The sequence below is a fragment of the Trachypithecus francoisi genome, unplaced genomic scaffold, assembly GCF_009764315.1.
Source record: "Trachypithecus francoisi isolate TF-2019V2 unplaced genomic scaffold, Tfra_2.0 Lachesis_group10, whole genome shotgun sequence".
NCBI lineage: Eukaryota > Metazoa > Chordata > Mammalia > Primates > Cercopithecidae > Trachypithecus > Trachypithecus francoisi.
In genome coordinates, this window is record NW_022681455.1 from 94,067,989 (window position 1) to 94,080,318 (window position 12,330).

General features: G+C 34.8%; 1 protein-coding gene across 5 annotated transcripts in view; it reads right to left on the reverse strand.

The window, feature by feature from the left end:
• The window catches only part of RPGRIP1L (RPGRIP1 like), a 104,888-nt gene that overhangs the window by 85,161 nt on the left and 7,397 nt on the right, over positions 1 to 12,330 (reverse strand). For all 5 annotated transcript variants that reach the window (XM_033218418.1, XM_033218417.1, XM_033218415.1 and 2 more), the window contains 3 exons: positions 9,955 to 10,253; positions 5,771 to 5,873; positions 4,312 to 4,455 (listed from right to left, as the gene is read on the reverse strand). In XM_033218418.1, coding sequence (XP_033074309.1) covers positions 4,312 to 4,455; positions 5,771 to 5,873; positions 9,955 to 10,253 — 546 coding nt within the window. The remainder of the gene's footprint in view (positions 1 to 4,311; positions 4,456 to 5,770; positions 5,874 to 9,954; positions 10,254 to 12,330) is intronic.

Genomic DNA, 12,330 nt, shown 5'->3' on the forward strand with positions numbered 1-12,330 from the left:
ATTTTAATGTTCATGTACATATGTTCACTGGTTACTGCTTTGAATTTAATTTAAGACGGCCTTTTTAATAAGCAGAAAATGTGCATTTTTATATTGTTTAAATTTAATATGGATTTTTCTTCAAAACAACACAGACATTCAGGCTACTTGTAAATGATACAAGATTTTTTGCTAATGAGGCATTATGTAGAACATATGCAAAAATCACAACTCAGTCTTCCAAAATAGACCACAACAACAGGAAAAAACATGATTTTAATAAAAAAGAGCAGCACTGGGCTTTGACTTCAAAGCAATTAAGGGCTTTGGATAACCAAAAGTTTATGTCAAGCTGATGCCAAACCAAACTGGTCTATTAAACACATACTATGAAGAGTTTCTGTAATATTCTATGAAAAGGCTCTTTGCCATAAATATCAAGCGCTGCCACTCTGAAGATTACAACTACGTTAGGTTCATGTTTGAGAACAAGGAGTCCAACATCCAGATCAGGCTTCTAGAATTTCAAATCTGAAATAATGCATCTGTGAAAGAAAAGTTTAAACATGTTTCCCATTTTGTGATTTTTCTCTACAGTAAATTATACCAAGTTTTATATTCTCCCTAATGTTTTTTTCAAGTTTTCCATTAGTCTCAAAAAAATTGCTGTTACATATAAAATTATAAGCTATGTGTAAACATGTAAAAAAGGCATTGAAGATCCTTATTTTAAGCTATTTCCTCAGTTTCAACAACTGTATTTCAAGCAACAATATGCTATTCATTATAGGTATCTTTCCTTCTAAGCAAATAACATGTAAATTTTCAATTTTATAAAATCAGTGAGGTAGGTGACACACTGATTTATTTCTCTGGTCTCTGCAATAAAAGTTCCTTTGCCTGTAATACTCATTTTGTCTCTGCTTTTAATTCTTGATGTGACAAAAACAGATTGCTACAGAGTAAATAATATAGCCCCCTAAGAAGGGACTTACCTCTTCTATGTGTATATGTTGGTGTCTCTTGTTGGTAATATTCATAGTAGGAAAGTATGTATCCTTGTCTATCACTCTATTTCTTCTGTTGTTCTAGTTTTAGGATTGAAGGACTTTTGGATTTCCCTTTCAGTTAACACCAGCTCCTAAATGATCACATCCCTTTGGAAAAGGGAATGGCCAACACAGTGTCCACTTTACTCTATATGAACTTGAGAAATGTAATAGGGAAAGCAATCCTTGACAACCTTGTACTCAGTGGTTGAGTAAAGATGGGGACTGACCCAAGCTTGAGCTTGGCCCCATGTGAATTTTTATATTCAGACTGTGTCTTAAACATGGCTGCTGGCATTTATTAAGATCACCATATTCAGTGTTGAGGTCTGGTCCTTTAGCACTGCTTCTCACAAGGAACCATTCTTGGTTTTTAAAGTAGGCCAAATCTAAATCTTCTTCCTACAGAAATACGAATAACTCGGAGGTATTCAAGCTTACGCTTTAGCCAGAGTTCAAATTACATCCCCTAATTTAAATATGAATCTCGAAAATATTCATCTTTCTTTTGCCTTGCACTTAGAAAGGTATATAATGTCACTAGACATAAAGGATTTCTCATACAATTTAATTTTACACATAGTTTTTTAGGAATAGAATTTTTAGAGGTAATAATAATCTGATAAATCTATGAAATATAAAGCTTTTTATATATTTTAGTCCACTTTTTTTTAACGAGTCTGATATTAAACATCCTTTCTTAGTTTCCTTATATATTACCACATACGTTTAGTTTGTTAAAACATGAATAAACTCTGAATCTGAAATGAAAAGCTAGAAAATCTTACTTGGTTTTTCTAATAAGAACCTAGCCATACAAGTATGATATTAAACTTGTTGGAAAGGAGAAAAACAAATAGAGTAACTAGGTCTGGTTTAAAAAAAAAAATCCAGAGAAATAAAAGAGACATTATAACCAAATGCTACGTGTAGACCTTATTTGGATTCCAATTCAAATGAACAGTAGAAAGACATCTTCACAGAAGTTTGAATATAAACTAGTTATTAGACAATATCAAAGAACTACTGTGATTTTTATTAGGGATGATAATGGCATGGTAGGTACGTTTTTAAAAATTCCTTTTCAGACAGAAATAGAGGTTGAGTATTTATGAGTGAGGTGACATGATATCTGGCTGGGGATAATTAGGAAAATAAATGTGAGGGGACAGATAAACAAGATTGGCAAGATGCTAATAGTTGTTAAAGCTGAGTGATGTGCATGTGGGGGTTCAATATACTATTCTCTACTTTTGGGTATGCTTAGTTCAAAAAAAAAAAAAAAATGAAAAAAATCCATAAAGGGAAAACATAATTCAAGAAAGAATATGTTAAAAAGATAAAGTATTGTTGAAAGCACAATGTCAAAGCAGAAAATGAATGAACAGGTACTAGGAACCAAAAAATGGCAAAAGAGGATTGGAAATAAAATATTGTACATTATAAAATGTCAGAGATGACAAAAACAAGCAACCCCTATTTTATAAATGGTGCTGGGAGAACTGGCTAGCCATATGCAGAAAACTGAAAATGGGCCCCTTTCTTACATCTTATACAAAATTCAACTCAAGATGGATTTAAGGACTTAAATGTAAAACCCAAAAGTACAAAAACCCTAGAAGAAAACACAGGTGATATCATTCAGGATATAGGCATGGGCAAAGATTTCACAACAAAGATGCCAAAGCAACTGCACCAAAAGCAAAATTGACAAATGGGATCTGATTAAACTAAAGAGTTTCTGCACAGCAAAAGAAACTATGAACAGAGTAAACAGACAACCTACAGAATGGGAGAAAATTTCTGCAATCTATCCATCTGACAAAGGTCTAATATCCAGCATCTAGAAGGAACTTAAACAAATTTACAAGAAAAAAAAGTCAAACAACCCCATTACAAAGTGGGCAAAGGACATGAACAGACTTCTCAAAAGAAGACATCATGTGGCCAAAAAACATATTAAAAAAAAAAAGCTCAACATCACTGATCATTAGAGAAATGCAAGTCAAAACCACAATGAGATACCATCTCACACCAGTCAGAATGGTGGGTCAAAAAACAATAGATGCTGGTAAGGTTATGGAGAAAAAGGAATGCTTTTACACTGTTGGTGGGAGTGTAATTTGGTTCAACCATTATGTAAGACTGTGTGGCCATTCCTCAAAGAACTATAGGCAGAAATACCATTTGATGAGGAAATCCCATTACTGGGTATACACCCAAAGGAATAAAAATTGTTCTATTATAAAGACACATGCACAGGTATGTTCACTGCAGTACCAGTCACAATAGCAAAGATATGAAATTGACCTAAATGCCCACCAATGATAGGCTAAATAAAGATAATGTGGTACATATATACCATGGAATACTATGCAGCCATAAAAAAGAATGAGATCATGGCCTTTGCAGGGACATGGATGGAGCCGGAGGCCATTATCCTTCACAAACTAATGCAGAAACAGAAAACCAAACACTGCATGTTCTCACTTTAACTGAGAGCTAAATGATGAGAACAGATGGACACACAAGGTCAGGGGAATAACACACACTGGGGCCTGTCGGAGGGTGAGGGGTGGGAGGAGGAAAAGCATCAGGAAGAATAGCTAGTGGAAGCTGGGCTTAATATCTGGGTGACGGGATTATCTGTGCAGCAAACCACCATGGCACATATTTACCTAACAAACCTGCACATCCTATACATGTACCCCTTAACTTAAAAGTTGGAAAGTATTAAAAAAATGTTTTTAATGTCATAGACGAAAAGGCGGCAAGGATACTATCTACAGGTCCTACTGTCATTTATCACAGCCAACAGATTACAATCCAAACTTGGAATATTAGGGATCTTTTTAGGATTACAAACTGGTAGCATATTATGGAATTACCATCTTTTAAGGTTGAAAAAACTAATGCTGGACTTAACGTACAAGGTATGCCAACAGCTGAGTGCTTGTCACCCATACTTCTCTCAGTAGTTACAATCAAATGGTATCAGAACTTCCTGTAATCTTGGCAAATGGGGTAAATGAACAGAGAAAACAATATGAGGGTGATTTCTACCCATCAGAAGCTGCTTAAAAGCACAGCAGGTTAGGGAAAACTGTCCTTAGACTAGAGTTCTTGACAGCAGTTGGTAGGTCGAGCATAGGCTTATATGAAGAATGTTAAGTAGAAACACGATTTTTAAACAGACTAGATAAACTTATCCTTTTATGGCACATGATAAAGTATTTTAAACTAATTTTGACCTTATCCAAGTGATATTTCTGTTTTAACATACCTTTGATCTGTAGCTTGCTGTTCTCGAAGCTGAAGAAGAGATAACTCAATTTCATTTTCTTTTCTCCTCAACTGAGTTTTCAGGATCTCAGCCAAGTGCTCTAACTCCTCTATCTGGTCTCTTTGTGATTGAATAACATTTTCCCTGAAATAAAGGGCCTTTGTAAGAACTTGTAGTTTGAGGAAAAATTTTCAGTAGTTAAGATCATTGCAAAGAAAGTTCTTCATGAAAAAGAGCAAGCAGAAGTTAAAAAATTTAGCTTAAGTGCCTCTGCACACAGTGAAATAGTAGCAGATTAAATGTGATGATTTGGAAATACATATGGAACAATGCAAGATACTGCTTTTTATGATAAGGTCCTGGGCAATGGATTGGACTTTGGTTTGATTCAATTAAGTAAGTATTTATTGTGCAGTACACCTACTATGTATGCCACAATCTGGTCTTCAGAATATTTATATGCCTTTGTTCTTTCATATATGCACATCTGCTTATAACACCCAAATTAACACTTCAGAGAGAGGTGGCAGGAAATTTGCCAAGTATAACTTAGTGGTCTCTGGCAAGCATTTATGCCAGACTCTATCATGTCTGGCAGCATCATACTGTAATGAGCCTCAGGAACTGGTATAAACATTGGCTTTTCAGGTGATCATCAGGCGACAAGGTTATGTTTAGTCTTTTATTTTCCTGCAGGCTAATCATTACTGTACTTGCTACTTTTGCTACTTAAAATATTCAAAAGGAAACATTTGAAGACCATATTATTCTTAAGCAACTATCAAGTAGGATACTGTGTGCCATGTTTTCCTTTCTCATGAAGTATTGTTACTTTTTGATGATCCAGGTGAAGGCTTAAAGTGGAACCTTACCTTCATTTGTGTGACTCACGGACACTGAAACCATGAGGCTTGGATTAACTAGAAAAGTAAGCTAAATATGGTAGAAGTAACTTTTTTGAAACCATGATATGATGAAGAATGCAGTGCTACAGACTCACAAGAAAACAAAATCTGAAATCCATATGTATCTGATAACTCCAAACTTTTATGCCACTCCCCAATTCTTTATTTTTTTTTTTAACCAAGATAAGGGTTAATTGATTCAGGATCTAAAAAAATTACATGTGATTTTCTGGGAATAAAAATGTTGTCTTTAAAGCTTACACTATTCTAACTGACTAGACTTTATGCCATTCCTCTGAGGGTAAAACTATAATAAAGAAGACTATTCGATAAATCCTTCCATTGAGGCAGCTGGATAAGTTCTTCATTTTCCTCATTTTTCTGAGAACATGTTATACAATATCTGTTGTTACCCTACAGAACATAGCTGTATTTCAGTGGAGCAAACTGTTTATATATAGCCCAGTTTGGTTTAAAATAAAGGAAAGGGAAGGATAAAAAAAAGACATTATCAATAACCAAACTTCTCAAATGACCAAAAAAAGAACACATACAAATTTCTTATTTCTCCTCTGGCTTCTTCAAGTAAAGTGTTGCCATATTTTGTAAACATGGGATGTAGAGTTTCTGCTACATCTACATCTTGGAATCTTATACCTAAAAACAAAGTAATAAAATATGATTATAGAATTGAAGTTAGAAAAGAAGGATCTTTGATTTGCTATAATAAGGATATTTATAATAAAATCTCTTATTAAGTATTAGGAGGTATGTGTTTTATAGTACATAGAATTATAAATACACTGCCAAAGGGAATATATGATCTCAGCCACCAGAAGGCATTAAATAAAACACAGCAGCAAGTATTGCTCATTTTGCAAATCTACTGTAGAAATCAAATTATCTAGAAATAATTTTATTCAACTTAAGATTTAGACTCCTGCAGTAATTTCTGAAATAAATCACTCTTCTATCCAAGTTTTAACAATGTAAATAGGTTATAAAAGCTTGATTTTTTCCCTAGTGTTTGTGATAAGGGTTTTTTTTTTATTTTTAAATTACTCATTTATATTCCTTGCCCTTAAATGCTTAAGTAAAAATGTTTTCTGCATTTTGATTTATTCCAACCCAGTAAGAAAATCCCTATTTATGAAAAGGTACTTTGAGAATGGATCATCACTAGAATTCCTTTAAATAAAACAGTTCCCTGTTGCACTTAAAATATGTTTTTTCTTATAGAAATAACTATGTACAATTTTACAGAGACAGTCTCATTGTTAAAAATAAGATATATTCTTAATTATGTGAGTTATTTTACATTCATAGAATAAATACTAGAGTTTAAGGTAGATAAAGCATCACAGATGATTAAGATTTTTAAATTGAGAACAAAACAACAAATTTATTCTCTTTAGAAAAGTTAACTTTCTAAAAGTGAGATTTAATTGCTCTCCATATTCTCAGTAAAGAGAAAATTTAAAAAAAGAAAAGAGAATTTTAACAAGAATAATGGAACTATTACTTGCTCTTTCCAAAGCAGTCAATACCTATTGCTGTAATCCTTAAAAATAGAAAAGGCTCTCCCTAAAACATTAAAATAGTTTACTGTGTTAGAATTTGCCAATTATATTATTTTGGCAATAATGCTAATTCTTACACTTTTCCTACATACATCATGAAAAAATTCAACATTACTAGTGGAAATAAAAAATACTCAAAACATATCTTAAAACTTACAGTCTCATGTTGATTTGCCAATGGCTATATAACCTTTTAAAGATTGATACATAGTATTTGTACATATTGGTGGGGTACATGTGGTATTTTGATGCATGTATACAATGTATAATGATCAAATCAGGGTATTTAGGATATCTATCACCTTGATCATTTATCATTTGTGTTGGGAATATTTCAAATCTCTTCTGGTTATTTTGAAATATTCAGTATGCTGTTGTTGCCTATAGACACTATACTGTGCTATAAAACACTAGAACTTTTAATCTATCTAACTGTATCTATGTGCCCATTAACATTAATCAACGTCTTTCCATCCTCCCCAGCGCCCCATACCCTTCCCAGCCTCTAGTAACTATCATTCTACTCTCTACCAATGGTTACATTTTAAAACCTTTGCTTTACAAAGATCTCTGTTCCATTGGTTCCTCACAGTAAGTATTGTTTCTATATTACATTGATCACACATTTAGCCAGTGCTTTCCATCCTTTATCCTGACAAGGCACAAACAGAAAACAGTAGTATTTGTACAGCAGCTTGATGGTAAAGGCTGCTTGTGGCCAGAGAGGGGTTTTAGGGTTCTTAGCCAGCCATCCCAGGCTGAGATATTTTCCTGACAAGTCTGGCCTGTCTCAGCCTCAAAGGTAGTCCTGAAGAGCCTGTTAAGGTGTCAGTTTTGGTAATGATGCCTCAGGTTTACTCATAAAGACTGATTAAGAAAGTATTCATCACTACTTAATGTTTTGTGTCACTTCCATGTCCTGAACTCTATCCTGAACAGTGAGAAAGGTCTGAATCACCAACAGAGTACAAATGTAAGGAGAAATTTAAACTATGTAGTCATGTTTTTAAGAGTCTGCTGATCTGTGGCTCTTAATTTCGCTATAGGGAGAAACTTCCAGCAAACTCTCCTGTCTGAACAGCAATTTATAGCACTAGATTAGCTTGCCATTTTAATTAACATTGACAATATTATGATTTTATCAAAGAGGAAGTCAAAACTTATTTTTCTCTTTCTAAAGACACTTAAAAGCATGAATAATACAGAAACAAAACTTTGTGTTTTTTTTTCGTGTTAAGTGAACTAAGAAAACTTCAGTTTAGATTTAATGTAAAATCTGGGCATTAGACTTATTTATTTATTTATTTTTGAGACCGAGTCTCCTCTGTCAACCAGGCCGGAGTGCAATGGCGCAATCTCGGCTCACTGCAACCTCTGCCTCCCGGGTTCAAGCGATTCTCCTGACCCAGCTTCCTGAGTAGCTGGGATTACAGGCGCGTGCTACCAAGCCCAGATAATTTTTTTAATTTTTAGTAGAGACGGGGTTTCACCATGTTGGCCAGGATGGTCTCGATTTCCTGACCTTGTGATCCGCCCGCCTTGACCTCCCAAAGTGCTGGGATTATAGGTGTCAGTCACTGAACCCGGCCTAGTCTTACTTATTTTTAGAGACAGTGTCTCACTATGTTACCCAGGCTGGACTCAAATTCCTGGGCTCAAGTAATCCTCCCACCTCAGCTTCTCGAGGACTTTAGGTGTACGCCATTGTGCCTAGCGTGAACATTATTTTTATTTAGTATAAAAGATCTTGCAGACTTTAGAGATCATCTTGCCCAGTTCCAGTTCCAGATGGCAAAACTAAGGTTCAGAGAGGATAGGTCACTTTAAAGGTAAAATATATTATTGTGCGAGCTACCATCTCCTGATCTCTTATCCACGCTGTATTATTATCACTCCATTTTATAGATGGGGAAAATGAGGCTGAGGTCAGTATTATCTTCCAAGTAAAAAAGTTAAGCAGTGGCAGAATGTACTTTCTGATTTATAATTTATTATGCTTACTTTAGTTGTATTCAGAGTCTACTGCCAATCTCACATAGCTAGGAGTAGCTAAGCCCTTTCATCCTGCAGCTGCCTCCTGCCTGTGTTGAGGCCTTATTGACTTCAAAGGAACTCTATCTAGGGAAAAGATAGTGTTAACATTTTGGCTTGGAGAGCAAACTACAACAAATTTTTCTCCCTTTCTGTTCATGGTTTTTTTTGTTTTGTTTTGTTTTAATTCTTCAAAGAATTTAAACTAAAGTTTTACATGCTACTTTATATCCCTAAAAATGTTTGGTCTTTTTGTAAAGTATATTGCAAACAAAAACCAATTAGAACTAAAACCTAATTTCCTTTCCTAGTAGTTGAAATTTTAAAAATGTTACTTAAGATATTTATTAAATTGTGGTTCCATTATAATAAAATTTCTCTGTGGGTGAAGAGAACTGAAAATTTTTATTAGAAATATTTATGTTCTAAACTGAGTCTTGTCTACACAATTGAATTACTTTGCAACTTGGGTACATTTTAGGTTATTAATTTTTAAAGTGAATAAAGTGATTGGCCTAGGATCATTTTTAGAGATGGAAGAGACCTTTATCGTCACTTGTTTCAAGCCTTTTACTTTACACGTAAAGAAAACTCAGGGTCACAGTGATTAGGAGACTTGTCTAAGGTCACCAGCTAGTAAGCGGAGAAATAAGGACTCAACTTTTTAAACCTCTGGTTACATGCACATGCCACTGTCATGCTACTGCCATCCAACGAGAAAGATTTCAATACTTTTGCAAATTTTCGAAATGATCTTTGGATGAAGAACTTAAATGTGATCATTCAATACAGTAAATGTGGTCATATGTAAGCAAACTAGTTTCTCTACCTGCCTAAGTACAGTGTATTTAACCAACCCAAACTCAATTCAACTCATTTTACTTAGTTTCATACATGTCTCTTACATTAAGGTTATGCGGAATGTTTTCACTAAATTTGAGACTGATATAGTGATTCTTAATCTTCTTTGACATTATTTTATCAAAGAGAAAGTAAAAAATTATTTTTCTCTTCCTAAAGACGCTTAAAAGCATGAATAACACAGAAGTAAAACTTTGTGTTTTTTTTGTTGTTGTTAAACAATCTAGTAAGACTTCAGTTTAGATTTAATGTAAGCTTTGTTTTACCTTTCCTGGGGCATTCCTGTAAGCCTGCATTTTCATTTGCTTTTCTACGCCCAGTGTTAATACGAGATTGTACATTATTGTATGGAGTTTGCCTGTAACCCTGGGTTTGAAGTTGCTGTTTGGCTGAAATCAGTCTGTTTTTGAGGGCTTCATTTTGTCTTTCAAGCTCATGAACTTTCTCTTGCAGCTCCTCAATCATTTCTTCCATTTCCACATCTCTTCCCAGCCGCTTGGGGCCGCCACCAACCCGCTCATATCTTTTCTTGTCATTAACTAGCCGTATTAACTTGGTGGCCATTCTGGGGAAATAATAAAAAGATGAAAAGGAATGTGAGAAGTCAGCATAAAATGCATTCTGTTGAAAGGAACATAATCACTGTGAAGACTTCAGTGCAGAACCTGAATAATAAATTTCAGGTTTTGATGTAACTATTACTGCCTGTGAAGAATCCTTTGATGATAATTGAAACCACTGGGCAACAATCTGCTTTATAGCACTGACAAATAACAGTTTCCTAAGGCTTATCATTTAAGGTTAGTAAAGAGAGGACACATATTTACTCCATATGTTCCTGAAATGCAATTTTTAACGCATGACCTTATATAGGAATGCTGTATGCAGTTGAGTGTAGTTACAGATTGTGGATGTGGTGGGTTATATCCGCAATCCACAGTAAGTTAAAACTTTTGAAAAGTGTGTTAAGACTGTGCAGCATTTAGGTAATATATTGTTTTCAGTTTCTCCAGGATTAAGACACACTATAAATACAAAAATGTTAGAATGCATAAATGCACACATATAAAGCCCAATGAAAAATCCAAAGGAAACCAAAATGCACCAATAAATGTTACTTAGTGCTCAAGAAACACTTGTGTTTAATGGCAAAAAATAATTAGATGCAAAAGCATCATTTTAATGCTATCTTTAAATTTGGACATAAATTGTGCTTTTGACATATCAGGAGTTTATAATCTTGATTCTTTTAAGTTTTGATAAAAACTGGTTAGAAAGAACAAAAGACAGAAAGGGCACATGGGGGTGATGTAATATACACGTACGGAAAACATGCCTGACAGTGAATGGAAAAATCTTGGCAGGACAAGAAAGAAAAGGTGGCTTTGATGAGAGACACAAGTTCAAGACTTTACAAAATTGGTCGCACATCTTCAATAGCTGATTCTAGTTTATAGTGAATCTATTTTTATAAAGACCCAGACAGGAGATTGAAAATAAAACACACTTCATTTTTCTTTAAATGGGTTTTGCTTTATTTTAGCATGGTTATGGACAGAAGCTTTTACTTAAGGGAACAAAAGTGAAATAAAAAAATCCTTAATAGCTTTGGGATGTCACAGAACAACCTTTTTTCTGCCCTAAGCAGAGTCCGCTGTAAATGCGGTAGTAATACATGTCTATCTACACTTCTGGCTACTCAGCCTACAGCATGTGGCGTCAGGGAGAGCTATGCATAATATAATCAGTTAAGATTGTTTTCTCCTTCCCTTGAGGCACATCCATTAAGCATGCTTTATAAAGGATATAGGATAATAAAAACCAAGATCCAAGAGTACCACAAACACTCTAGTAAAATAATCAATGGATTAGTTCCTTTTCCACCTAATTCTGAGAATGATATATCACTGGGAAATTTGGGCAGGTACCACAGTCCAAGAGGGCCACACACCCTACCTAGTCCTTTAATGAGTTTAGGGTCCAAAGCCCCACCCAATGGCCTGTGCATAAAAGTAAGGTTGTCATACAAATGAGATGTCAACCTAAATATCTGAATTTTCTGTTACAGAGAGACTTTCACACAGAGATATAGATTACATTCAAAAGAAAGACACAGATTTAACATAAAAAGGCAGTTAACAACCAGAGAAAAATAAACGACCCTAATTTTTAAGGCAGGAAAAGCACATCAATAGGGGATCTTTAAATTCTTCAAATGATGTTCAAATAAACTTTGTCAACAAACATGATTGCATGTGTTTGTCTCGTAATAGCCATACATTCCATTTGTTGGATTTGATTATTTTATCATATTAATGAATCATACATGATCTGGCAAAGTCTGATTGCTTATTTAAAAAGGTAGTTTTGGCTAGACGTGGTGGCTCACGGCTGTAATCCCAACACTTTGGGAGGCCAAGGGAGGCGGATCACCTGAGGTCAGGAGTTCATTTGAGACCAGCCTGGCCAACATGGTGAAACCCTGTCTCTACTAAAACATAAAAATTAGCCAGGTGTTGTGGCAGGCGCCTGTGATCCCAGCTACTCGGGAGGCTGAGGCAGGAGAATCGCTTGAACATGGCAGGTGGAGGTTGCAGTGAGCCGAGATCGTGTCACTGCACTCAAGCCTGGGTAACAGAGTG